General features: G+C 41.1%; 1 protein-coding gene across 1 annotated transcript in view; it reads left to right on the top strand.

Annotated features, from left to right (window-relative positions):
* dph1 (diphthamide biosynthesis 1) overlaps nt 1-23,440 on the top strand; it is a 68,723-nt gene extending 45,283 nt beyond the window's left edge. Inside the window, exons 4-12 of the mRNA XM_005932012.3 lie at nt 1,134-1,255; nt 4,719-4,873; nt 6,379-6,500; nt 9,233-9,301; nt 10,011-10,167; nt 12,894-12,994; nt 20,243-20,321; nt 22,661-22,795; nt 23,159-23,440. Of these exons, the coding sequence (XP_005932074.1) occupies nt 1,134-1,255; nt 4,719-4,873; nt 6,379-6,500; nt 9,233-9,301; nt 10,011-10,167; nt 12,894-12,994; nt 20,243-20,321; nt 22,661-22,795; nt 23,159-23,239 (1,021 nt within the window). The 3' untranslated portion in view covers nt 23,240-23,440. The remainder of the gene's footprint in view (nt 1-1,133; nt 1,256-4,718; nt 4,874-6,378; nt 6,501-9,232; nt 9,302-10,010; nt 10,168-12,893; nt 12,995-20,242; nt 20,322-22,660; nt 22,796-23,158) is intronic.
* Nucleotides 23,441-25,149: the final 1,709 nt, after the last annotated feature.

The raw sequence follows: 25,149 nt of genomic DNA, 5'->3' as shown, positions 1-25,149 counted from the left end.
TGGAGAGGAACTACGTAGAAATCCAGGGGACAATGATGAGGGGCCTAGAGAGAGCACAAACTAGAGATTACATGAGAGAAATTGAGAGAGGAAAGGCTAAATAGAAACTTTGTGTGAAGCCCCTGGCGAGGTGCAGAGCGAGGAATAAACAGAGTAGATGTTGGTTGAAAGATTGGGCAGCAGGAGACGTATTACTAAGAATCTGTGGGTTTCTACAGATGTTGTTCTGTGTGCAGCCATTTCTGTTTATCACTTTCCTCTCCTTTCCCCAAGTCCTTCTTCTCATCTCAGTTCTACCTCTTCTGTCTAGCCTAAATCTGTCAGAATACAGCCACGAATACCTGGCAACAACTTCATTTTACAAACACCCCCTTGTCTACCCATCTTCCCTCCCTTACAATGCCTGAAGCTTCTGTTCATTAGCTCTTTTTTGCTGTTACTACCCGCTTTTATTCATTTTACTTAGTCTTTATGGGTTTACTTAGCATTTTATTTGCCCATAAAGGGTGATATGTGTAGGGACTTGTTTTTCAGTAGCACAATCTGCAATTATTTTTAACAGTACTGAGTCCACAGATGCCTGTGTAATTTGTTAGTGTTCCTTTCAAGAAGGCCATGATTATTTTCCCCTTTTACATCTGCAAAGTGGAACATTAGGGCCCACATGGTCTGTGTATTTCACAGCCTTCACAGCAAATCTGGGAAATAGATTGTTAAAGACCTCTGCAAACTCTAATCTATTTGCATCAGTCATACATTTCCTTTTGTGCTTCTCCTCTTCGTCTAGCGTTCTGTCTGTGGCCAGGCTAACTGATGACCCATTAACCCTCATCTGGCAGGGCTTTAACTATCAGACAGCTTGTACTGTACTTTGGCCGCTGGCTCCCAGTTATAAGGAGCAAAAGAATAGCAGTGTGTCACCCTGATGTACTGTGAGTCAGTCATTGACTGGTAGCTTTGTCAGATGCTATATAGTCTACTCAATCTGCAGCAAGTGGATAAGAGTTGATCTTACTCAGCTCGCTTATAATCACACCATGCCTTGGATGCTATGTGTGTTATTCGCTATGGTAACAAGCAACAGCATATATGGTCTGTAACAACAGTGATTAGAGCCTCTGCCCAAATTCCAGGTTCACAGATGCAGATACATTTGTGATGGGGGATGTGACGTACGGCGCCTGCTGTGTGGATGACTTCACTGCTCGAGCCCTGGGAGCAGATTTCATGGTGCACTATGGCCACAGTTGCCTAAGTGAGTCTCTGTTTTTTTTTCTCTCTTCATGACTCTTCGTGTAGAGAATGTCAAGTGATCTAGCATCGAAGACACCCACTTACTAAGAGTGGGTTGCATTAAAAAAAAAAAAGAAGCTTCAGAACATAGACATACCAACAACGACAGACTCACAGACAAAGCCATCGATCAATGGAAAATGTTACTAGTTGGTGCATTCTTCCCAACTCTAGTTTGGAAAGCATATCAGATGTTTGGAGCCTGGGCATCACATTTACTCAGCAGATCAATGGAGGACATCCATTAGAGCCGTTCTTTGAAAACCTCAAGCAGTTCTCGAGGACCTTCACCCTCGCCCCCACTGTCTGCCTTTCGCAGAACATGGGAGGAAATGTTAAATCAATAGTTTTGATATATCTCTGCCAGAACGACCTCACCTATCCCAAATACCAGAAATGACCAACAGAATTTTAATACTACTGAAAAACACTCTCTTTCGCTCTCTGTCGCTCTTTTGGCTTTATTGTGTTCATTGTGTTAGTCTTTGTGTATGTGCTGTTGGCATATTTATAATTTGATTATCATGGAGCAATTATGTATGCAGGCATGTATGTTTACAAAAGATAAGATATGTACCTGTTTCTGCTGAGAGTAGCCCAGCAAATGCAAGGATAAAGGCGTTAAAGTCTTTGCGGGTTGGGATGGAGATCAGATATTAATTGATGGAAGAGATTAAAAAAACAAACAAACCCAAATGGACTGCAGATCCTGAGAGAATGCAAATGTAATGGTGGTGTCGTGCATCCGTTCCTGACCTTCATCTCTCAGTTGTGAGGACATCACTGCACTGTTTCCCCAAGATGTCAGCCACCTGTGGGAGATGAAAGACACGGTGTTTTGTCTGACTCACAGAGGAACTCTCTCTCCCGCATTCATTCATTTCCCTTTCATTTCCTCTGCAGTATCTGCTTTTGAGAGTAGTGGTGTCCTCTCATATTTCCTCATCATAAAGCACCTCCAGTTTGAGCCGGACAATATGGGCAACATCATAAAACCGTGTTTTAAAGTTCTAACATTGTTTGCAGATATGAGTTTGGGGACTTTTTTGTTGATGTTTAACCTGAATACCATAGTAGTTGGAACAGAACAGCCTGAGATAAACTGGGGAACATACTGGAATCAAAATATAGAATCCAAAATTGAACTCCAGGAAGGAAAACTGTCAGGAGATAGAAGCTCTCCTCCGATAATGCCAGGAAAGTTTTACTGGTCTTCCTTAAACATCATGAGTAGATCCTCACTATTAAAGTCATTTCAGAGCATGGCCATGGCACTGATTTTAGAGTAACTAGTCGTATTTGTGTGGTACTGGATAAGAGTTTTGTAATTTTTATAACAGCCCAGGTAACAGTTCCCATCTGTAGACACTTGCTGTGGGATTGTTATTGTATACGACTGTATTGATTGTTTTGAGCAGTTGAAATGTTGTCAGCAGTATCAGATTATGACATTAACTTTAAGTGAGAATCCTCTCATGTCCTGCTGTTAATGTTTGAATTCATTGTGAATCAATACACTGTTTGGATTGCTCCATCAGGTAATAGAGAAGTCTTCAGATGATTGTGGATATGGTGAATAGCTTTAGATAATAAATTTAATAAACATATAACCTTGACTGCCCTCTACAACGCCACAGTACCATATTGTATTACATTTCTATTTTTATATATTGCCCTCTTCACTCACATCCGTTTTCTTGTTAAATTGAGCTCGTTTGTGTATTTTGTGCCATTCTCAGTTATTTGTTTTATCAAGCTAGGTTGCTTTTTGTGTTTTGGCTACTTTAACAATGTAATTCACCAACTTTTGGGTCAAATAAATGTCATATCTTATTAAACCATAATAGCATAGCAAGCATCTCTTATTTCATTATATAAATGCTAAATCCATTCTCCAATCCAAGTTAAATGCTATCACATTTCCCCACATAGATAATCCAGATTATTTCAGGACCACATTTTCAATATGCCAAACGATTGGCTTATTGTTCATGAATTATACAGAGGTACAATATCAGAATAGATTTTGTTTTTACATATTGATTTTTAACAGACCATTTGTAACCAAGCCAGTATAGCACTATGTCCACCCTTTTGTTCAATTTGAGTGTGCATTTGTGTTTGTTTTCATGGGCATTAATAAGCAGCTGTGCTAAGTGATCTTATTGCCATGAAAAGGATAAAAACCAGTGATGGTGCAAGTGAGTCGTGTCTGTCTCATTGACTGTGTCTCTGATTGCAGCACCTAAGTGCTCTCAGGCTACCATGCTAATGTGAACACAGATCGATGTCACTTTCCTCTGCCCTTTTATGTTTTGGGAGTGTCTATAAACAAGCAACAGACGGTTGTTGGTCTCAGTCTAGATTTTTACCTATCTCCCCCTCATGATGTATTTAACTCCTTGGTTTCTCACTCAGCGTGTGGCCTGCAGCAAACCCCACTGTTTTAAATATCTATCCATCTGTTCTCCTTTACTCGGTGCTGAAATGTGAGCCCATTCATCACCTCTGTTCCCAGTTAATTGACAACCTACCCTTCACACTCAAACTAAATACCCATAACACACACACTCGGTATCCTGTTACTTTTTCCACTCCTGCCTCCCATTCCAAAGCATTTGCTCTTTATACAGTTTATTATAAAATCATCTGCCCACACCCCCAAATTAAATTTCTCTATTTTCCAGCCTACTTTCATGGGAATGTTTCATTCTTCTCCCATTTCCATCACAGCTGCCTTCAGTTCTTTGTTAAGACGGCTCTTATGTTTTCCCACTATCCCCTCTTTATTCACTCCCTATTATCTGCACATTGTTGAGCCTTGCTCCCATATCGCTCTCTCTCTCAGTGTTGCTTTAATCTAGGCCATCAAGTGAGCTGCACTTGTTCATAAAGCATTTCAACCATAATGGGCCATTTGCTTAATTGTAACAAAAAAGTCCCCTCGCTTCTGATCTGCAAATTAACTGTAGCACGAGAGGAAGACCGATTATAATGATCAACACAAACAATAATTCTTCGTTCTTATCTAGACCCTTTACCCCTTTGTTTCTTGGACTCTCCCCTGCTTTATTCAGCATCTAACTCAGCATGTCTGTCGCTACGTCTCACAGGCCCGGGCGCGTAGTAAATGGTCTGTGAAATTAATGGCATTAATAGTAATCGCGTGTGTCCTTCTCCTTCCCTAAATAATTGAGGTCTTTGCATCAGTTCCTGCACGTGCTAGACTCTCACTCATGTTTCAGTTATGTCACATAGGTGCGTACCGTAGGATCTTTATATTTGCAGTATGCTCACATACAGTTTATTTGTGTAGCTGTATTGCTGTGTATATATGTTTATGTTTTGATGCTGCATATACAGCAGGCTAAAGAAGCAGGACTGAAGTATTCATCTGTCTTTCTTTTTTCTTTGTCTTGCTGCAGTCCCCATAGACTCGACTGCAGGTATCAAGATGCTGTATGTGTTTGTGGATATCCAGATGGACAATGCACACTTCCTGGACACAATCAAGTTCAACTTCTCTCCTGGACAGTCTCTTGCACTCGTCAGCACTATTCAGTTTGTGGCGGCGCTGCAGGTGATTAAGCGCCGGTTCTGTCAGACTTTGTGTGCATTTGTGTGTGATTCTCGCGTCGGAGAGAGCTGACGCACACAGTTATTGTCACTTGTATTTTCCATATTACATAAAGAGTATATTTTTCTGTACAGTACAGGAATACACACACACACACACACACACACATCTCTGCATTTGTACAGTATACTTTTTTTTGCAGTTCCTGGCTTTTATGAACAAGCTCACACGCCGCTCTTAAAGCTCAGTTCAAGTGTGGGTTTGACAAATCCGGCAGCAGTTATTTTGGATTTGAAAGGTGCAATGAACTCGGAAGGCCGCTCGGTTCAGCATCGTGCTCAGTAGTGCTCTTTATATAAGCAGTGGCAGCAGCTATAGTATTAAGCTCGAGCAGCCTTCTTTCAGGCTGGCTGCCTCCCTTTTCTATAATGCATTTTGCTGCTTTCATATGCTGTGTTGAACCAGCACCACTTTGGACCTTTACTAATGCAACCACTGCTATTTTTAAATCAAGCTCTACCGTAACAGGTCACATTGTATGATGGGATGTTTGAGTCCGCCTATGTGTATATGTCTGCATAAGTCTCAATGTTTTGTATGCATGCTTGCTCCAATCTCACTCGTGTCTTATGTGTGTAGGCTTGTTGGGGTCACACAGTATGGGCGGGAGAAGTTCACCCGTATTCCCTGTGGACTGCCTTAAATTAGCCTTAAATCGTTTGTTTATCCTCAGAACACACACACTTTTTCCCTTTTTTTTTTCTTCTTATAATAATTGTTCACTCGTTTTCTCTTTTCATCTAAATGAGTACACATGAACTAGTTCATTTTTCTAAAAATTAAAGCACTCTTTTTTTGGTGCTTTGCAGAAGCATGAGGATTTAAACACCAGTTGTGTGTTAAGAGTTACACTTCTGGCAGAAAATCATTCATGACCCTTTCAGTATCACTTGAAGTTGACATTTTCAGTCTTTTAAAAATATTATATTATTATAATATTCTATATATTTGCACCAGTGGTAATAGTGGGTAACCCCCTATCTTCTGACTTTTAATTCTGTTTTTCCCTTTTGCATACATGGAATCGAGACCACAGACAGTTGCACGTTTTTATTCCTCTGGTTCATATCTTTAGCATGCTCAATTTAAAATAAAACAGTGGACACTACATTAAAGTGCAGGTCTCTGCATTAATATCACTTGATTTACATCAAATGTAAAATTGCAATGCAAACCTCAAAACCCATTAAAAGGCAGGCTTGGCTTTAATGTAATATCTATTGTTTTGTTTTACTTAAATGTCCTACAGCACAGAGTCTGATGGAAGATGAAGAAAAATGTTTGGTCTGCATGTTTTCTGTAGGTTCAGACTCAGCCACATTCATATTCAATGCATCTCTTGTTATCTTTCCGTTATTAAAAATGTAAAAATGAACCATCAAAAGTGAAGAACCTGATTAAATACGTACACAGAGAATATAATCTCTTCTCCTTCCTCCATATTCTAGGCTGTGAGTGCAGCCCTCAAGACAGAGTATGATGTGCATGTCCCACAGTGTCGCCCTCTGTCACCGGGAGAAATTTTAGGCTGCACCTCCCCTCGCTTGGAGCGCCATGTCAATGCCATTGTGTAAGAAATCTTATTCCTCCTGTCTCCCACCTTACAGTGTCTGCCCAGTTCCTTTTTTTTAGTTAGCACAGATTAGATAGCTGCAGAGATCCAGCATTGGCTCATCCAGCCATTGTCTTCTCTCTCCTTTCCTTCCATAGTAAAGCCTGCTATTGCCATGCCCACCCATGTGGCATGAGTAATAATCTGTATGCCATAATGCCTGTCACACCAGACAGAGCTGGCTGTGATAACCAGCCATATCTGTGAGCTATAAGGAGCCAGAAACGGCCACCTTGAATAGCTTGAATTGTATGTATTCAGACACCTTTGGCTTGTTTCAAGCCAGAGTCAACATATTCACATGTTTTATAGTTTAGATTTAAGGAAACGCTTTAGCAAAATATAACACCTACTATACGTTGCCATAGTAAGGATTGACAGGTTTCCTTGATATATTACTTTCAGCTTGTCTGATTGCCCGTTTTAATTTCTTCTTTTCCCCATTTATTTAATCTTAATCAGAAAAAAAAAGATGATGCATCCAGTCAGGAGCTGCATGTACCCTAAAAGACTACTTCCTGTGTATTTTCACAAAAACACCGTTCATGTGCGATGTGTCAAAGTGATGCTTATTTTGCCTGTGCTGCAGGGAGGAAAACGCTTGGCAAAGTAACAGGTCCAACTAACAAACAACACCTCCGCAGCTACTGTGTGTCTATACATCTGGTGCTTGTCTGCAGTAGATAAATCTTATGCTTTGTAGTGCACAGTGAGATGATGTTCCCTTGATATAATTATGCCGAGGTGCACAGCCCCATATGTCTGATCTGCACACATCTAATGTTTGTCCATGCGATTAAAATCTCCCAGTGCGTAACAGCTGCACAAGGACGGGCTTTGCTATATGCATAAGTGGATACAAAAGTGATGTGTACTGTGTGTCTGTTTCAGTGTTTCAGTGTGTCTCTTTGTATGCGTGAAAGCTGTGGAAGGGTCAGAGTGTGTTTCACCTTCTAATCCAATGTGCGTTGTCTTTGATGTGTCAGCTGGCTTGTGCAGAGGTGTGCTGGGAGAGAAAATCGATTAGCCTACCTGAGGGATGTATGTTGCTCTCTTTCTCATTTAATCCACACGTGTTACATTGAACACATGAGCAATGATGAGGACTTTAACCTCACAGGTAGCACCATCCCCTAGTGTTAAATTTCAGTCTAAAAATATATAGCTGAAACATTTTATTTTGATGTGACAGCTATATCAGAAGTACAGCTACAGCGAAATGGTTTCCCTCTGCTGATCAGTCTCTTTTTACTTTAACGAATTATTCGGGTAATGGCGCTTTGATTGTTCACTGTCACTAACGAAAGCAGAGCAGATCTGCTCTTAATATGATTTCTTTTTTACAGTGCATGGTTTTGTTCAGCACCTGTATTATAGCAATAAATGAATATTTAATATCAAGTCATCCTATATGAATTCGAAATGAGCAAGTTCCCGCAAAAAGTGGTGCGTGCTCAAGCTGTAATTGCATTTTATCAAAGTTTTGACCTGCTTGAGCAATATGAAGAATGAATAGTGATGCATTAGTCTTTAAGGGTGATTTTGAAGCTCTAAAAGGTCTTAGTCTCTGTCATTTCCATAATGAAAAGTATTTTTAAAGTGTATTGAAATGGCCATTCGCCCATTTCGATCTGCCACCTCTAGCTCTCACTCATAATAGAACAATATGAAGATGTGAATGTGAAAATAGGCAGTTGCGTAACGCACAGACACACAGCATTCTGCCATTCTAGTGAGAGCACTTTTGAAAAATAAAGAATATAGATAGAAGGACTGTGGTCATAGGGAGCGTTAAAGCACACCAACCTTTTAGAGCCGCAGAGTGCTGAGGACAACCGTGACTGAAATGCAGCAGGCTTATTGTTGGGAACATAATTATACGAGGGCCTTGGATGTTTCTAAGCAAAGAGAGGCAGTGCAACAGAGGCTCTCCTTGAGTTCATTTTGTGTTCAGTGTTATTACACAGATGCAAACAGAGACAAACGTGCTTACACACAACCATGCACTTGCTAACAAATAGAGCCTCAGCTAGTCGTGTCTCTTGGTAGCCTGTATGGCAAACCACCCACAGCCTGCTTTGAGCCACTCTAAACACTGACCAATTAGTGGGTTTAATTGCACGTCCTGGCACAGTAGGCCTTTTGAGACACCTGCTAAGTAATAAGTAGGGGTACTGACCTGAGTCCCCCTCAAACTAACAACAGGATTGTTCTCAGCCTGACCCCAAGGGGCATTTATGTAAGAGACCTTGCATTTTTAGACACCTCCATGTCACTCAGTGTTTGCGGTTTGTGAACTCCACGTCTGCTTGCGCTCTGGCGAATCCCCAGCACCAGACCCTGGGTTAATTGGGAAAGCTTGTATTCTCTGTAAACAGCGTGCTCTGCTCGTTGAGGTCACATTCCCAAACAGCAGAAGTGGGCAGACCCTCCACCCAAGCCGTAAGGCTTCTGCCCGAAAACACTTTGGTCTTCTGTTAAGAGGCTGCAGACATAAATTAAAAGACAATGTTAAAAAAAAAAAAAAAAACAGAGATAAAACGCTGATGGAGAGAATAAGAGAATAGGTCAGCATTTCTTATGGCTGCACAATGAATTTTAATCATCTTCAGGGAATTTTCTTTGCACACTTTATTTTTCCTCTCGTTTCATTCACCTCAAACATTGAATTGATTGGTATCTTTCTACAGTTATCTTGGAGATGGAAGATTTCACCTGGAATCAATCATGATTGCAAACCCAGACATTCCTGCCTACAGGTATTGTCACATATTTCATGTACATCTCTCTTTATATGATACAAAATAGTGTTTATTATAGAACTAGTGTTAGTTTGATCATTTGGGGGCAAATGATGTCAAATAAACTTTTTGTAATAATTGCAATGAAAAAAGTAAAACATTTTTTTAAGTACGGAAGCGATCGACATCCATAATCACCTTTTTGGATCCTCAATTTATGTTCTAGGCTCAGAATCTTATGATGCTTTTTAGTGCTGTTTAAATTTAAAAACTGCTTGCAGTCCTGATTATTCACCTTATCGCAGTGGCATGATAACATTATGTGAAGCTCAAGTTCTGTTTTGATAAGGCTTGCTTGCATGCAAAGTGAAATTGTGTTGTTATAGACATATGCACTGCTGCACAGATCACAGGTCTCTCTCATAAACAAGATTCTAATCTCAAGTGTACCCCTTGTACCAGAGAAAAGGAGATTAGATGCTCAAAAATACATCTATTTTTCCCTCAGATACACTAACTCCTGTTGTATTTGATGACTTTTTGTGATTGGATTTTTCACCTTTTTTTTTTTTTTTTTTTTTTTTTTTTTGGTGCATTTATGTCCTTGAGATTGATGCCAGAACAATGGATTGTAATATGTGTAATCAGGTTCATTCTTTCAAAAGAATCGACACGTCCTGTTCACATCTGTGATTTTCAGCCTTTTTCTGCCTGGCTATGCTTGTAGATACGACCCCTACAGTAAGGTGTTCTCCAGGGAATACTACGACCACGAGGCCATGCGCGCTATAAGGCTCCAGGCTATTGACAAGGCTCGACTGGCCCAGAGATGGGGACTGATCTTGGGCACGCTTGGCCGACAGGGCAGCCCTAAAGTCCTGGAGGTGAGTTTGCATCCTCATTTCAACACTCTACATGTCCCGAGGCCACTTGTGCAACGGCTTGTAATATTTCTTAGCGCGAGTTTTTTTGACAAGTGATTTGGTGACATGAAGTAGTAATAAGACAAGAAGTCGTCACACTGGGAGCTTGTTATTTCAAATTTAGGATGATGCAGCCAAACAGCCATAGAAAATCTTATCCTTGATCTCGCTGCTGGCTTCAAGCATGACTGTGTTGGAGTGTTACTAGTGATGTATGATTTTGAGCGTTTTCTGTTATTGCTTCCACAATACAAACATTAAATAAACAACTACAAATAAACATCTCAAAGCATAAAGAACAGTCTATACTTTTCCTCGGTGAAAGCTTTTGCAGCACAGTCCCATCACATTATTTGCATAAATTAACTCTGGAAAATTCAGCCACTTAGAAATGCAGCTCACGTTCTTGTTCAGCAAGCATTTCTAAGCAGTATTCAACTGGTTAATTGTAATAATTCAGTGAAATGTGGGGTATTTTTATACATAAATGATTTTAAATTATCTATCGGTAACTGTTTAATGCTCTCATCACACTTTGTAGGTAAGACAAACCTTGCTTAGAACTATTGGCATGAGAATTCATAAATAGTATAGTAAGTGCACACAGTCAAAGGCTGGTATATTTGGTGCAGACTCATAAGTGAGAAGCTCAGTCTGTGCAAGTACAAAATATTATGTATTAGCATGCGTGAAGGTCTCTAGTCACTCTTAACTTGCAGCTGGTCCTCCTGCTTTGCCCTCTCTTCAATTGCCAGTTTGTTTTTCTCCTGTTTGTTCCTTTTTCTTTGTTTTGTTTCCCCTTCTTTTCCCTACTGTTTTGAATTTTACTTATTACTAATTAAATCATAATTTAATCAGTAATGGATTGCTGTATGAAAAACTGGAGCCTCCATCTAAATGCTAGATGTAAATGGTTTAATACTTCCTCAGCGAGTGTACATGCATAGACTTGACTTGTTCGCAAATATCCAGACTCAAGAGATTATGTTAGCACTGATGTATAAATGTCAACTAGAGTGAAAAGTTTAATCTTTGTGTTGCATTCGGGGGTGGATTTAAAAAAGGGATTTGAATACAAACTCACCAGAGATCTTTTAAGATTAGGAAGTGTAGTGTCAGATAACCTCTCAAGTAAGGGGACAGAACTAGCTGATAAGAGCACAGTGATCTAAATGTTGCAAGATACTCCCAAGGACAGCGGATAACAGTCACATTTTACCTATATCTCATCAAAGAAGGATTTATGGGATATCTTCTGGTTTGTCTGCCTTTTGGATTCCCAAGTAAGGCCTCAGTCCGCTACCCACAACTAAAAAGACAGAGTGAGAAAAAGAACCAAGTTCCTTGATTTGGCTAAACAGTTTAATTTAATGACATGTTTTATAAGGTCTGGTGACTGGGCTTGTGCCCATCAGGCCTTATTCACCGACCCTGAGGAATGATAGCCACATGTGACACCGCTACTCGCCAGTCACACTGTCTTTGTCTCGCTTGTCTGTCAGTTTTCTGTTGTGAAAAATGTCTTTATAATGGTATAATGTTTTGTAACTTCTGGCTAGACTGCCCTTTTCCAGAACTGCCAAAGTGAATTTTACCAGATGGGTGTGGGGGACACTGATGATTCAGTTGCTAACTGTGTTGGAAACTTTCCATGCAGAAAAAGTTCAAAACTATTGTGTACAATACCTCACCAAGTAAAGTGTGTTCTGAGTTGTAGCTGGGCTGATTTATTTATTTGTTTTAAACCTTTGTTCTGTCAAATCTATGGACAGAATCTTCAGGTGGACTTAAAGAGTGGAGAGAAACCAGGCACATTAGAACTGCAGCTTTGCTGGTGATGTAATTGTGTAGGTTTCATCAGACTGTTCAGCACCCCATCTAACAGTTTACTGCCAAGCCTGAAGTGATTGCGAGATTCAACACTTCCATGTCTGACGATGTAATACTCTGCCTGAAAACACTGGTTTTGGGGGTGGTAATTAATTTTATTACTAATCAAAGGAGTGGGATCATATGGCGTTTTTTTGTTTTTTTTTTAAAGTGACCATAAAATATTAGATTGACAGATGAGTTAGTTAATCCACCACAGGAATGCATACACTGTAAACAACATTTAAATGAGCCAATCTGAGGCACAAATGCTCAATCTAAATTCCTGCCCTCTCCTACAGCTTTAAGCTCTAGGTGGAGACTGCGAGAATGGGATTTCAGTTGTAAGTGCCCAATAAAGAATTATCTTTACAGTGTGCCTGGACACATGGCAAAAGGATGAAGAGATTGATTGTCTGTATAGAGGCTGGAATAGTACACTAGGCACTTAGCGCTGAACATAGTTTGGGGGTCTAATCTGTAAGCTTCCCTGTTGAGGTGTTGAGGCCAGAGCTAATTGGAAAGAGATTGAAGGGAAGAATCACATTATACTGGAGGGAGTGTAAGATGTTGTTTCCAATATGTAAATGTGCATTAGCAGAAAAAATAAATAGGCGGAGATGCAATAGTTCAAAGCTTGATGTTCAGATGAAAAAGTCTAGTCAAGCTGAAACTGTGAAAGCACAAAACCTCTGGAGTGATTATCAGCACATGTTAATGCCATAAATCATGTGACCTATACCTTATTATATGTGGCTGAGTTTCACAGCCTATTTTATGTCTAGAAGGCAAAATGTTTTCATCTCTTTTTCTTCCAGCACCTGGAGTCAAAGCTCCAGTCCTTGGGCAAGTCCTTCACTCGAGTGCTTCTCTCGGAGATCTTTCCCAGCAAACTGGCTCTGATACCAGATGTAGATGCGTGAGTATTATAATGCATACACACAGTTTTTTTTTCAAAATGTTATTCATTTGATGGTTTGTTTGACACTGTCACATTTTAAAAGAAATAATTTTTTTTTTTTGCCCAGACATATTAAAGACATATATATGATCAAGGGAATGCATACCACTCTAGAAACACAGTATGAGTATGTATGAAACAGCCATTAATTTCTCACTGTAGTGAATATGCGTTGCAATAAATATAAATATGGACTTATTTACACATGCGCTAATGCGTGCCCTAATTAAAGCGTTCTTTTATTTAGTTAGAAATGCTGAGCCAAAGCAGATGAAGCAAAATGATTTCTCATATTCTCTTGCACTGTTTTTCATTCTGTTTTGTGCTCTGTTTTTCCTTGTTCGTGTGCTATGCCATACAGCAACATTAAATCCAAAAATTAATTAACCTACACACATCCCTAAAACTCCTCCTTTGGCTCTTTGTGTTCTTCATTTGCCAATTCTTTATCAGTGCTGTGTCTCTCTGATATAAAGGCTGGGTAATTTATCTTTCACATCAAGGACCCTGCCAGAAATCCAGTGTTCAGCAGCTAGTAGTCACCTAAAATTTGCAATCAACAGCATTTGAAATGTATTCTGTAAGCATCACTGCACACTTAATTGGGTAGTCAGCATAATTTGCAAGTGGGTGCTATAACAGGGAGCTGACAAACAGAGTTTATAGCTTTATACACAAAATTGGCATTCAAGTCCTGGGAAGAGTCCATGATTTTGCATATGGCATAAAAGCAAACAGTCCAATGTAATGAACTTGAACGAGTCATAAAATTTAAGCTTTGGCACAAAGTGCATTGAAAAGGGATCTTTATACACAAATCATACATTGAAGTGCATACTTTTAGTCTGTTTTGCAGTAAAGTTAAAGTAGAAAGTACATCAACCTTGCCCTTGATGAAGATTCAGGGTTTTTTCTTTAGGTTTTACTTCTGTTTATGTAAGAATTTTACTTCTCAAGCAAGAAACCTGAAGCAACTTGATAAAGACATTCTCATTCTCTCATACACTAAGATCTTGACTTTTACATCTTGATATGTGTAGTGGTAGGTCCTGAAATATTTTCTGCTGTGTAGCACTGTAACCCAGTTCAGCAACTTACAGGTGTCTTTTAGACATGGACTCCTCACGTTTTATTCAATGAAATATCAAGTACTCTGGCTCCAAGGTTCAGTTTGTCTGATTTATCTGACTTCCAACCAGAAGAGCAGAGTTGAAGATGGATAAGGGGTTAGTGAAACACTGATGTGCAGCAGCGCCAATCACATTCGCACAGGCACAGCACTCACACTCCCTCAGATTGGCCTCTCACTGTGGAGTAATGAGAGGTGTGATGTGTGAGGGAGGAGTGGGTGAGAAAGGGACAGAAGGTCTGAGAGAGAGTTGGGGAGAGAGAGAGAGAGAGAGATGCAGAGGTAGTTGAGGGGGCTGTGTTTGGAAAGCGAGCGATCACGGTAAAAATATTATTTTTTTATTTGTTTTTTTGGCTCTTGTCTTCAGACTGACGTATGAGTACAACTCAAACATTATGTAATTCAGGCACGATTCACTGAACCAAAACAAACCCTCATTACAGACAAAAAGGTTTCCAGCAAGATCTGTTTCACTAACATTAAAACTAAAGTCCAATCTGCACATGTATCTCAGGTAGGAATTTATTGTATGGTTTTACACCAATTTTTTATCCCATCAGTAAACCCTAGATTTTATTTTCCTTTAATTATTAAAAAAAAAAAACCTGCTTTAAATAGATGACAAATTCATGTTATTACCCAAAGTGACCATGAAGTTGAATTAGCGCCATACTACAGCAGGTCTGGAACTAGAGACAAAACCAGAATATTATTAACCTACAGGGTGATGATTTATTGCTATGCTGTTTTATTGGTTTGTAATAGTTTTATCTAGGTGCACCTAATAAGCTGTCCATGGAGTGTATATACATCAGAAAATAGTGCTGGAGTAGTCTCCCTTTGTACTATTGAAGACTAGGGCTGTTTATCATTTCCGAGTGCTGGAGCCAACACACAACCTGAGTTTCTGTGCTGGTCATAAAAGGTATATGAGAATCTTGTCTAGAAAAAAAATTCATGTTTGGTTAAATAGTTCAAGTTACTATTGGGCCGGTGGTTATGGGCTATTCCTTCCCTGTACACCCTGTCACATCAGCATGGTTTGCTGACATTTATTCACCAATAATAAGTCAGACTCATTTCTGATAGAAGCTGGAGTTCACCCGGTTGGTAGTCGTGGAGGATTTTAGGCTTGATGGTTTCCCTGGGCCGGGGATTGGACCGCTGTACTAGGAGGCTTTTTATGGACACTTGTTGCTCCAGATGCATTTCAGCAAGTGCAAAAGAACAAAAACAGGACTGATGCATGATTGTAGGCTATTTAGAGCCATTTCCTTCATTTTTAATAATGTGGCTTTGTCTGTAATCATAAGATTGTTCCTTAACAAGCCTAAAAAATTTGACATTTGAAGATGACTTTCTACCAACATTGTCCATATTACTGGTGATAAATATTTATTGGGGGTGACGACTTTAAGTAGAATTCTTCTGATGATAATTTTGACATTTATTTATTTATCAAACCATTAGTTTGTTCACCTTTAGTATTTTTTCACTTTGCTCCTCCAAATAGTTTGTGAGACAATTATAGACAATACAATTCACCAAGTGTTTGAAGCTGTGTCAAATCTGCTTGTGTTAAAAGAGGAATTAAAGAGAGAGACAAAGCGAGGGAGATTGAAAGATAGATGGTGAGGCGGTAAAAGACTCACTCCTGCTCAGCACTAACCAACATAGCACACTGTACAGATCCCACCCTCAGGCTTTCTTTGTCATTAGACACACACATACTCACTCATATAAAGTGAGAGGCACCATTAACGTATGCTCTTAAGAGTGTAATTAGGCTGTCCCCAAGCAGGTTCTAAACTGTTGTGCAGACATCTGCACAGCACACGCACTTATCTCAGCCAGACAGCAAATGCCATCCGCTACATTTCAGCCTTTTATCTCTGTTCGAATATTTTTGGGGTCTGGGAGGGGGGCTCCACAAAAAAAAGAAATTGTTTATTTTAATTCAATTAGCTAGTTTGCAATCAAAGGTGAAGAAATTGTTCTCTCCTTGGAGTTCTGAAAGGTTAATTGTTCTTGCTCTTGGCAGGTCAAGTTTGTGAGTGTAATTGAAGCAGAGCCACACAGGTGGAGGGAGGCTGCGGTGTAATGGGCCACAGTGGGTAATGCAATGAACTCAGGCTGGAGCTCACATAGCATATCCAGATTTAAATGTCAGGCAGTTTTACCTTTATACATTACTTGTATGCTGCTCCTCTAAACTTTATATGTTGTGTTGTAATGAAAGCATCATGTTTTTTAGAGCACACAGATCATTTTGAGAGAGGCTGACTAAACAACTGTCCACAAAAGTCTGTGTGGTATGAAAGACTCAAAGCACTTTCCTCCTGGAAAGTAATTTCCTGGTGACTTTTAGGCACCAACAACTGGGTGTGTTCCTCTTCCGTGAGGGTGTCACGACTAACTCGATAAAGCCTATGCTTAATCAATACAAAATGCGGGTAGGTCAGCGCTGCTTCAGGGTGCCCCATGTAATCATCAGTTTTTATCACATGGTCAAAGACATTACACTCTTCTAAAGGCCTTAAACGCATCCTCACACGCTATGCCAAAAGGTTATTAAAAAGTCAACCTGTCCCCAGAATTAATTAATTTGAAGTGGCTCTATGGGATATTTGTGCATGTCCCCATGCAAACACCTAACCTCCACCCACTTTGCCTCCAGCAAAGCCCCGGGCCAAACTAGGGTTTGGTTGACCAGGTTCTGTATGTAGCCTGAGTCCACCATAGCCTGGCCGAGGGAGTGAGTTGGAGGGCCGGCGACACGGAACACTTCCAGCAGTCCTGCCCTGATCCTCATGCAGCTCCCGGTGAGTGAGGTGTGCCGTCTTTAGCCGGTGGGACCTGCAAAGAGACAGACAGGTGTGAAGGGTAGATGATGCTGGTGGCGGGCCTCGATGGTGATGCATTCCACAGCTGCCTCCATGGAGCCGGGACCAGCCAACTACTGGTTGGTTTCAGCTGCCCCACCAATCCTCTCAGCTGCCCAGACAGGTGGTCCTCCACATGCGTCACCGCACCAGGCCGACTGGTCGGTGGTAGCGGACCCACTCTGCTGTGTCTACTGGGGGCCTCTTCATGAAATGCTAGAGCATGATCATATCCAGCAGCGATGCCTCTCCTTTGGTTGGGCCAGGCTGCAGCCACCTGGCGAGGGCAGATCTGCTAGCCTCATCAGGTCTCCCTGGAAATGGCAGCAATGGTCTTCCGGTGCGAGCTCCTGCCACAAGTACCTTGCTGGCCACTGTGGTACTAGATCCTCCAACACTCTGGTCCAGTGCTCGGCCAGGTGCTGCAACTGGTCAAACTGTTTCCAGTGCACCGTTGCCTGCTCCATATGCATGGCAGCTAGCTTCACCACCATATGGGCCAGCCCCTCCAATGGCTATGCCAGACGCTGGTCCATCATCCTTCACCGGACCGGGTTTTGGCCCCATTGTGGTATGAAGTACCCAAGGCACACAACATGGGTGCTTTTATTTGCCATACTTCCTTTTCTTGCGCAACTTTTGCGCTGCCTTGTCCCCTTACAGCACACAGCTCTCTTGTCAGGTCCCTGCATCCTACTAAAATAGGGAAGGCATGACCAGGTGATGGAAAACAGCGTTGTAGGTCAGCCTCCCCTGACACCACACCCTAAACCCACTGCTCCACCCCTCCCGTGCAGCTGAGCTACAAACCACACCCCGCCCACAGTCTGTTCCACTGTTTGTTTGGGGGATTTTTCTTGGTTTGCGAGAAAATTGTGAAACAAGGGTCAAATGAGACAAAAGCCCACCTCTTCCAGTGTCTGTGTAACTCTCCTGTCTTTGTGTTTTACTGTACGTCATAGGTGTCAAACTCTGGCCCGCGGGCCAAATTTGGCCCGCAGCCTGATTACATTTGGCCCACGAAGCCATACCAAATTATTATTACAGCTGGCCTACCGGTATTATACAGCTAATATATATATTGTTTAGTATTAAGCTTTGCTTGTTCCATGTTCAGTTTTTCAGCAAAACTTGTTTGAGTCCATAAGAAGAGATTCATTCTTAAATCTGGAGGAAGATCTTTTTTTCAACGAATATTAATGTTAGCCCGCGACCTTGTTCCAGTTTTAAATTTTGGCCCACTGTGTATTTGAGTTTGACACCCCTGCTGTACGTCATGATGATACCAGTTCTCTTCCACACTTGCTAAAATGATTTCAAAGATATCGGCTACAAATACTGTTTCCACTGCTTTTAAGGAACAATACAGTGGAACTATGCACCTTATCACACTGCAACATTCAGAAAGTCTCATTGCTAACACTTTTAAGTCCCGCCTCAGTTCATGTGCCAATCAGCTATCTTCTCCCTATGAAGGACGAATCCTTTCTTCCTTCCCTTTTCATGCTTTTTGTCTTGCTTCCCTCTCTACACTGAGTTAGCCCTGAGGATTTACTCTTTGCTTATTAATCACCCTCCCTCTTTTTTTTATCACTTCCAGTGTTCTTTTTTAATCTTGCACTGCAAATTTGCATATTCAAAAACATGTTGCATATAAAAACACACATATACAAACTGTTGGTTTTTCTCCTATATTTAGCCCTTTCCCCCACTGTTTTCCTGCACTAAGGCCGCTTTGATGCACGTGCAGTGTTTGTCTGTTTAGAGGCTCAGGTTATGAATAGCGGCTGATAGACCTAAAGGTCACATTTCAGATTCCAATCTCCATCTAAACTTGGCCAACTTAGGACTGAGGAGATTGGTGCTTGGTTGAAATGTCTCTGACTCAGCTGGCTCTCAAATTAGGAGGATGAATCAGAATTCACTCTTTGGGGGGAGCCTTTTTTTCCTTCTTTTTTTTTTTTTAAGTGTTAGTTGAAAATGAGAAAATGCCATGCATTTGCCCAGAGGGGGTGGAATATTTCTGTGACAGAAAGCAGAGTGTGGAGTGAGCGTCAGCGGTGCAATCAATTCTGCAGCTGAGAAACTGTGTGAAAGTTGGAAAATGAGGGAAAGACAGAAAGGAAATTTGACGCAGTACCATATATTTGAAAGTAGTCAAGCACTCACAAACTAAATCTCAAACTGGTGTGTCCTTATTGACGTTTACCTATCATTAGTCTTTATATACACTGCAGTTCATTTTATATTTATCAATCATTCTGATGGATCTTCATCATAAGGATTAGGGACAGGGAATGTTATGCTTCCTCAGTAGAGACGGAGCTGTGAATAGCATTGATCTGTGAAAGCTAACCCCCCGTAGCCCCAGCCACTTTCCGTCTCCATTTTCCCATTGTTCAGTTTTCCCTGCAGCTGTTTACTTCCACACACCCTCCTCATCCTACTCCCATGCATTTTCCAGAGTAAACACGTTCCTCCCTGCCTGTCTTCTTCCTCTCTTCTGCCTCACTTCTGTCTTCTCTTCTTGCCTGCGCCTCTTCAACCCCCCCTCCGGTTTTTCATCTTCATTGCTCATTCTCCCTATCTCTCTGTATCTGTGTCCTTCTCTCTCTTTTTTTTCCCACCCCCCTCCCCATCTCTTTAATACACAGCCGCTTCACCACTAAACCTACGCCCACCCCACCCCATCCCTCCGCCACCCTGTCTGCGAGCAATGTAGGCTACCTCCGTGGAGACCGGCTGGTGCGGCTTTTTTATTCACACTCACCTAACCTCTTCCTCTTTTCTTTCACAGCATTTCTTTGTACCCCTGTTTGCATCTTTTGCAGTATTTTATTTTCCTCTCTGTTTCTGCTTCTTGCAACCAGTCGGCACCACTAGACCACTTGAAACCTTCATCCCTGTCTTTTCAGCCTCCCTCTGACTATGCATTCAGATGGTGTAGCATGGCTGTCTTTAGAACTGTTGCAAATCAGGACAGATCTCTCCAACAGATGCTGGAGGTCAGGTGGAGGGAGTCTCCTCGCACTAACCCACTGCATCACGTACCCACATGCAGTGTGGAGTTGTAGATGTGCTCTGCCTGTCTAATAGGATCTTAGTCTCTCAACATTATTGCTTAACTGTTACACTCGCATTTGTACTGATTCTGAGGTGTACGTTTGAGCTAAAATTTGCACCTACTCCTTACAGGTGGGTTCAGATCGCTTGTCCACGCCTTTCTATCGACTGGGGCACTGCCTTCTCCAAACCCCTTCTCTCTCCATATGAGGTAAGCATCAACCTTACAGCCTCTCAACAAGCCGCTAATCGCTTTTCATACAAGTGTCACACATTTCACACACACAGACCTTCCTGTCTGCACATAACCTGACTGATGTCGTGTTGAAGCCTTCATCAAAGTGCAGAAGGAGAAAGTTACATTGTTAAGTGATTTTTCACGTTGTATAAGACTCATCAAGGCCTTGCTTGTGCTGGAGATGAAGAATTATGTCTAGTTCTTCCTCCCTCTTCCTCTCCCTGCCATAAAGCACACCAGCACACGCATATAAAACACCATCAGTAGCAGACTAGCCCCCCCTGCTGGCTGCAGAACCATATAGACACTCCCCACCCCTTTCAGCTTGTTTTTCTAAAGGGAGAGAAATGGATCGGACAGCATCCCATAAAGATCCATTTCAAAACATGTGTTTGTTTGTCTGCAGCTGTTGTCGCAAAAAAAAAAAAGCAGGCTTGTTTTGTGATGAGCTTGGCAGTTATGTCACATTATGCTTTTATGTGACCTCACTGGTTAGCACTTGAAGTCAACTATTAATTCGTTCACCGGGTTTTTTTTTTTCCTCAGACGTATGCCACTGATTTGAATACTGAAATGGCTGCAAGGGGAATTGCTGTCTTGAATATTGGATTGTGATTTGAAATGGTTGCTGTTATATTCAGACTACACATCTTTGTGCGCCGCACACAACGTGAAAGCACTTACATTTCAGAACGGGGCCATTAAGAATAATGATAGCATTCACCTTAGAAGAAGAAGTAATGGTTATTTTGCATTGTTTTTGACTGAGGTCTATAACGGTGCGTGCTGTAATGAGGAAAGCAGCAATCTGTTTTCTTAAGCCCTTTGTGCTACAGTTTGCTTTGCTCTCCCCGCCAGCTATTTGGGAACGATGTTTGTGCATTTAAATAATTTGGTGCTGCTCTTGTGTCTGTGTATGTGTGCTTGTGATAAGTCTTAATTCACCCGCATCTCATACCTATGAGTGTTACACGTCTCGGTGCGCTATGCTTTTCACTGTGGCATTTAGGAGGAAGATGAAGAGGAACGAGATGGGAGGGTGAAGTGAGCAAGGAGATTTATTTTCAGTGCGTCTCATGTTATATTTATAGTCAATAAGACACACTTGGCTCTCCTGTCAGAGCAGGGATTAGCAAGAGAAGCTAGCTTCCACAGAGAGAGGCAGTTGGTGTGAGAGGGGAACGAGAGCAGTGGGGAAAAGAGAGAGAAGTGATTGAATAAGGGGTAGACGAGAGGAGGAGACTCTGGTAGAAGGCTGCCTGGAGAAAGGAAGGGATGGTTACTCTGTAGTGTTTTTATTTTCTGATAGATTGTGTTTTAAAATCTGGATATGAAGAAAGTTATTTTGCCTGAAAAACATATATTTAGGAGATATTTTTTTTTTACAACAGGTTAACATAACTGGGATGCAATTATATCTTAAAAGAGAAAGAAGCTTTATTAAGTTTCCAGTACTTTCTTTTAAAGAAAAACAGTGTTTTTACTTCTGGTTTTATTCAGGAAACTTCAGCCTTCGCGTAAGAGAACAGAACACTGTCTTGTCGGTTTGGGTGCATGCTATACTAACGAACGACAGTCACAAGCTGCGCAAGTGATGAATTATGTCGCACTAGAAGAAAGATTTCATCACTTTGAAGCTGAATTTTTCATGTCTCCTTTGAACTAAATTCTCTAACGGGTGTATTTGGAGTTTTATAAAATTTCTATGACTTGTTTTCTCATCATAATTCCATACATCATCGGAATTATTCCAAATAGTTCAAAGCTGAAGTTAGGTCTTGGCATCTAAACAGCTTGAAAGATGAACGAGTACTCGGATAAATGAATAAATGAACAGTCAAATGATTTGTTCTTTCATTCAGAACGCTTGTTATGTATGCTTTTTCTTTCGTTCGGAATCAGTATTCACAGGCATTTCTCTACCATATGGAGCAGTCTTCACTTAAGTCACAGCTCTGTCATGCCACTGTTGTTGTTCCTCTCTAACAGCTGTTGTAGCGTTCAGTGCAGCTGCATAGGGATAACATGACAACTCTGCCTGTTATCCAAGCTTATTATTATGACACCTGTCTTGTCGGTATAGTCAGTCTGTTGTGTCTTCTCATCACTCTTTGATTTCCTGCTGCTTGTTTGTCCAAAACGCTGGAAACTGCAGATACAGTACTAGGTGACAGTGAACATCAGCGGAATCATGTACCATAACACCTTGGAGGGTGCCATTATTGCACCTTTTGCTCATCGTTTCTTGTCCTTTTTTGATTTGGTTCTGATTTGTCACTGTCTCGCCATCTGTATTTCTTGGTATCTTTCAGGCAGCTGTTGCTTTGCAAGAGGTGGGCTGGAAGGAGGTCTACCCCATGGACTTCTACTCCAATCAGAGCCTGGGTCCGTGGGCACCTAACCACCCTGACAACCAACCTGTGAGGCCTGCTCGTAGACAGACCCAGGTGAATAGAGCTGGGAGATAAAAAAAGAATGAGTGACGGGTGGGGAACGCTGATAAAAAGTGATTACACTCTGTTCAACTCATGCTTGATGGTCTTTATCAGAATGTCACCACACTGACACCCAGTGGCACAGTGACAACAGGACATGTATCTCAACATCTCTTTGTAAGGCGTGGCTATGACCTTGACCTTGATGTTCCTTTTACTTATTAAAAAGGAAGAAGGGTGCATAGATATTGATTGAGTTACTGCTCTGCGGATACATCATACAGTAGCTGTATTTCCAAGTATTATCATTTGTATGCCTGAGGTAGGTACTGTCACTGCTCCAAGTGTTAATGCTATCCCTCTGCCTGCCTGCAGAAAAAAGGCTCGGAGCCAGCCATTCCTGCCAAGCACTGTGAGCAGAACCAGTGCGCCCCCTGTGGCTGCCAAGGGGAATGACACGCTAACAAGCAGAGAGAAGTCAGACCAGAAGAGGAACAATTGGAATTTGAGTCAGTCTAACTTCAGAGGAGTTTTCAGCCTCTTTTTCAAATAGATTTTCTGCCGATATGATGAGCAGTTGAGATGCGACCTGACCCTGTTTTGCTTTCTTCTTTTTGTGGTGAAATTGTGAAGACAGTAAATCAGAAATGAAACCTTTCTTGTTGGGAGCAGGTTTTTTTCTCCCTAAATGCAGTGCTGTTCTGAAGCTATGAGCCTGTTTTTAAAGCTGAGTGGTATGAGTTCCTAGATGCGTGCAGAGCTAGTCACGACTGCTCTCCGTTCTCATTATTTATTGATGGTGGAGTCTGTCAATAAATAAATAAATAATCCTCCTATTGCTGTTTGGCCGTTACAGTAAAAACTGATTGACAGGAGCCTACCGTGGCCTCAGCTTATCCCAAGAACCCTCCCCAGGTGGCAGCACAGTGTGACAGGTGATTTTTGGAGAGTTTTAATTCTAAACAACTACCCAGCTTCTCCAATCACATCCTCCCTCTGCTTTCCACCTTTGTATCACTTCAGCAGCAAATGGCAGTGAGAGAGAGCGATACTGCCAGACATATCCGGGATGCATCACGTGTCCCGCTAGCAGCTACATTTTTTTAAGAGCTCAGTATTTGCCACAGTACTGCGTGTGATGCATAGCAGTCGGGAATAAATTATTGGCCAGCAGAGCTCTCTTTCAGCTGATGTTCGATTTATATTCTAGTTTGTTCTTTCACAGGCAAAAAGTAAGAATGTTAATAATCTGCCCTTTCCTCTTCTCATAACCCTTCAGGTTTGTTATCCCAGTCTAAAGATTTGTCATGATTTAAATCAGAAATGATTTACTGATTACAACATAAATAAAAGGGCTTTTTTGGATTGTTTAAAAGACAGATCATATACATTGAACTTTATGGTTTTAAATTTAACCATAATAGAAACAAGAGCTAGAAAAACTGTATATTTTAATATTTAATATCCAGCCATTTACTTTCTGCTGCTTATCTGATTTAGGATCACAAAGGTGATGTGGCCACTCACAGCTAAGGCGAGAGGCGGTGTACCGCCTTGACAGGTTGTCAGTCTGTCTGCTGCATGATAACACAGACAACCGCTCAGCATTCACACACACGGCAGGTTTCGAATTGCTGATTAGCCTAACATGCATGTATCTGGACTTTGAAGGGGTATCAAGAGAGAAGCCCGGTATGGGGACAACATGCAAACTGCACATTGAAAGGACCCAGGTGCTTCTTGTTGTGGGGCAAGAGTGCTAACCATTCCACCACTACCACGCCTCCCTTATATTTAAATACAAAATTGTTAAATTAGATCATGATTACTTTCTTAATCAAGTAAACTTAAAAAATTATGAGGACATCAAATACTGACTGCTGAAATCTCCACACAGTGAGTCCTTCAGGTTCCAAGTGTGACATGACAATAATCAGACTTCATGATGATGGCAGTTAGTGAAACAGGACAAAAATCTCCAGGTTCACAGGTTTTGTAATGTTTTGTAATGCCGCCTCACCTCCCTGCTTATAGACCCCTTAAAAAAAGGTATGTGAAGAATCTGTTGGAATTTAGAGTAAGAAATGAAATATTTTTATATTTGCAATCCACTGTATTTATTAGCCATTTACAAGTTTTATAAAACACCAGTTTCCACACAGGGAATAGTTATCTAGATAAAATTCATATATAGCTAACAAAATCATTTTTAATCAGCGAGTGAAGGTTATTGTTTGATTATTTAACTGTAACAAACAAACTATCAGTTTACAGGTTTGTAAATGATGGTCATTAGGAAATATTGCCAAAAGGCACCAGACATTTTTGTAGTTTTTTATGAGGATAAACTAAATCATCAATAATAA

Source organism: Haplochromis burtoni, unplaced genomic scaffold, assembly GCF_018398535.1.
Source record: "Haplochromis burtoni strain Fernald_Lab_line unplaced genomic scaffold, NCSU_Asbu1 Contig_144, whole genome shotgun sequence".
Classification (NCBI taxonomy): Eukaryota; Metazoa; Chordata; class Actinopteri; order Cichliformes; family Cichlidae; genus Haplochromis; species Haplochromis burtoni.
The sequence above is the reverse complement of the archived record's forward strand: the minus strand, read 5'-3'. Positions and strand labels throughout refer to the sequence as shown.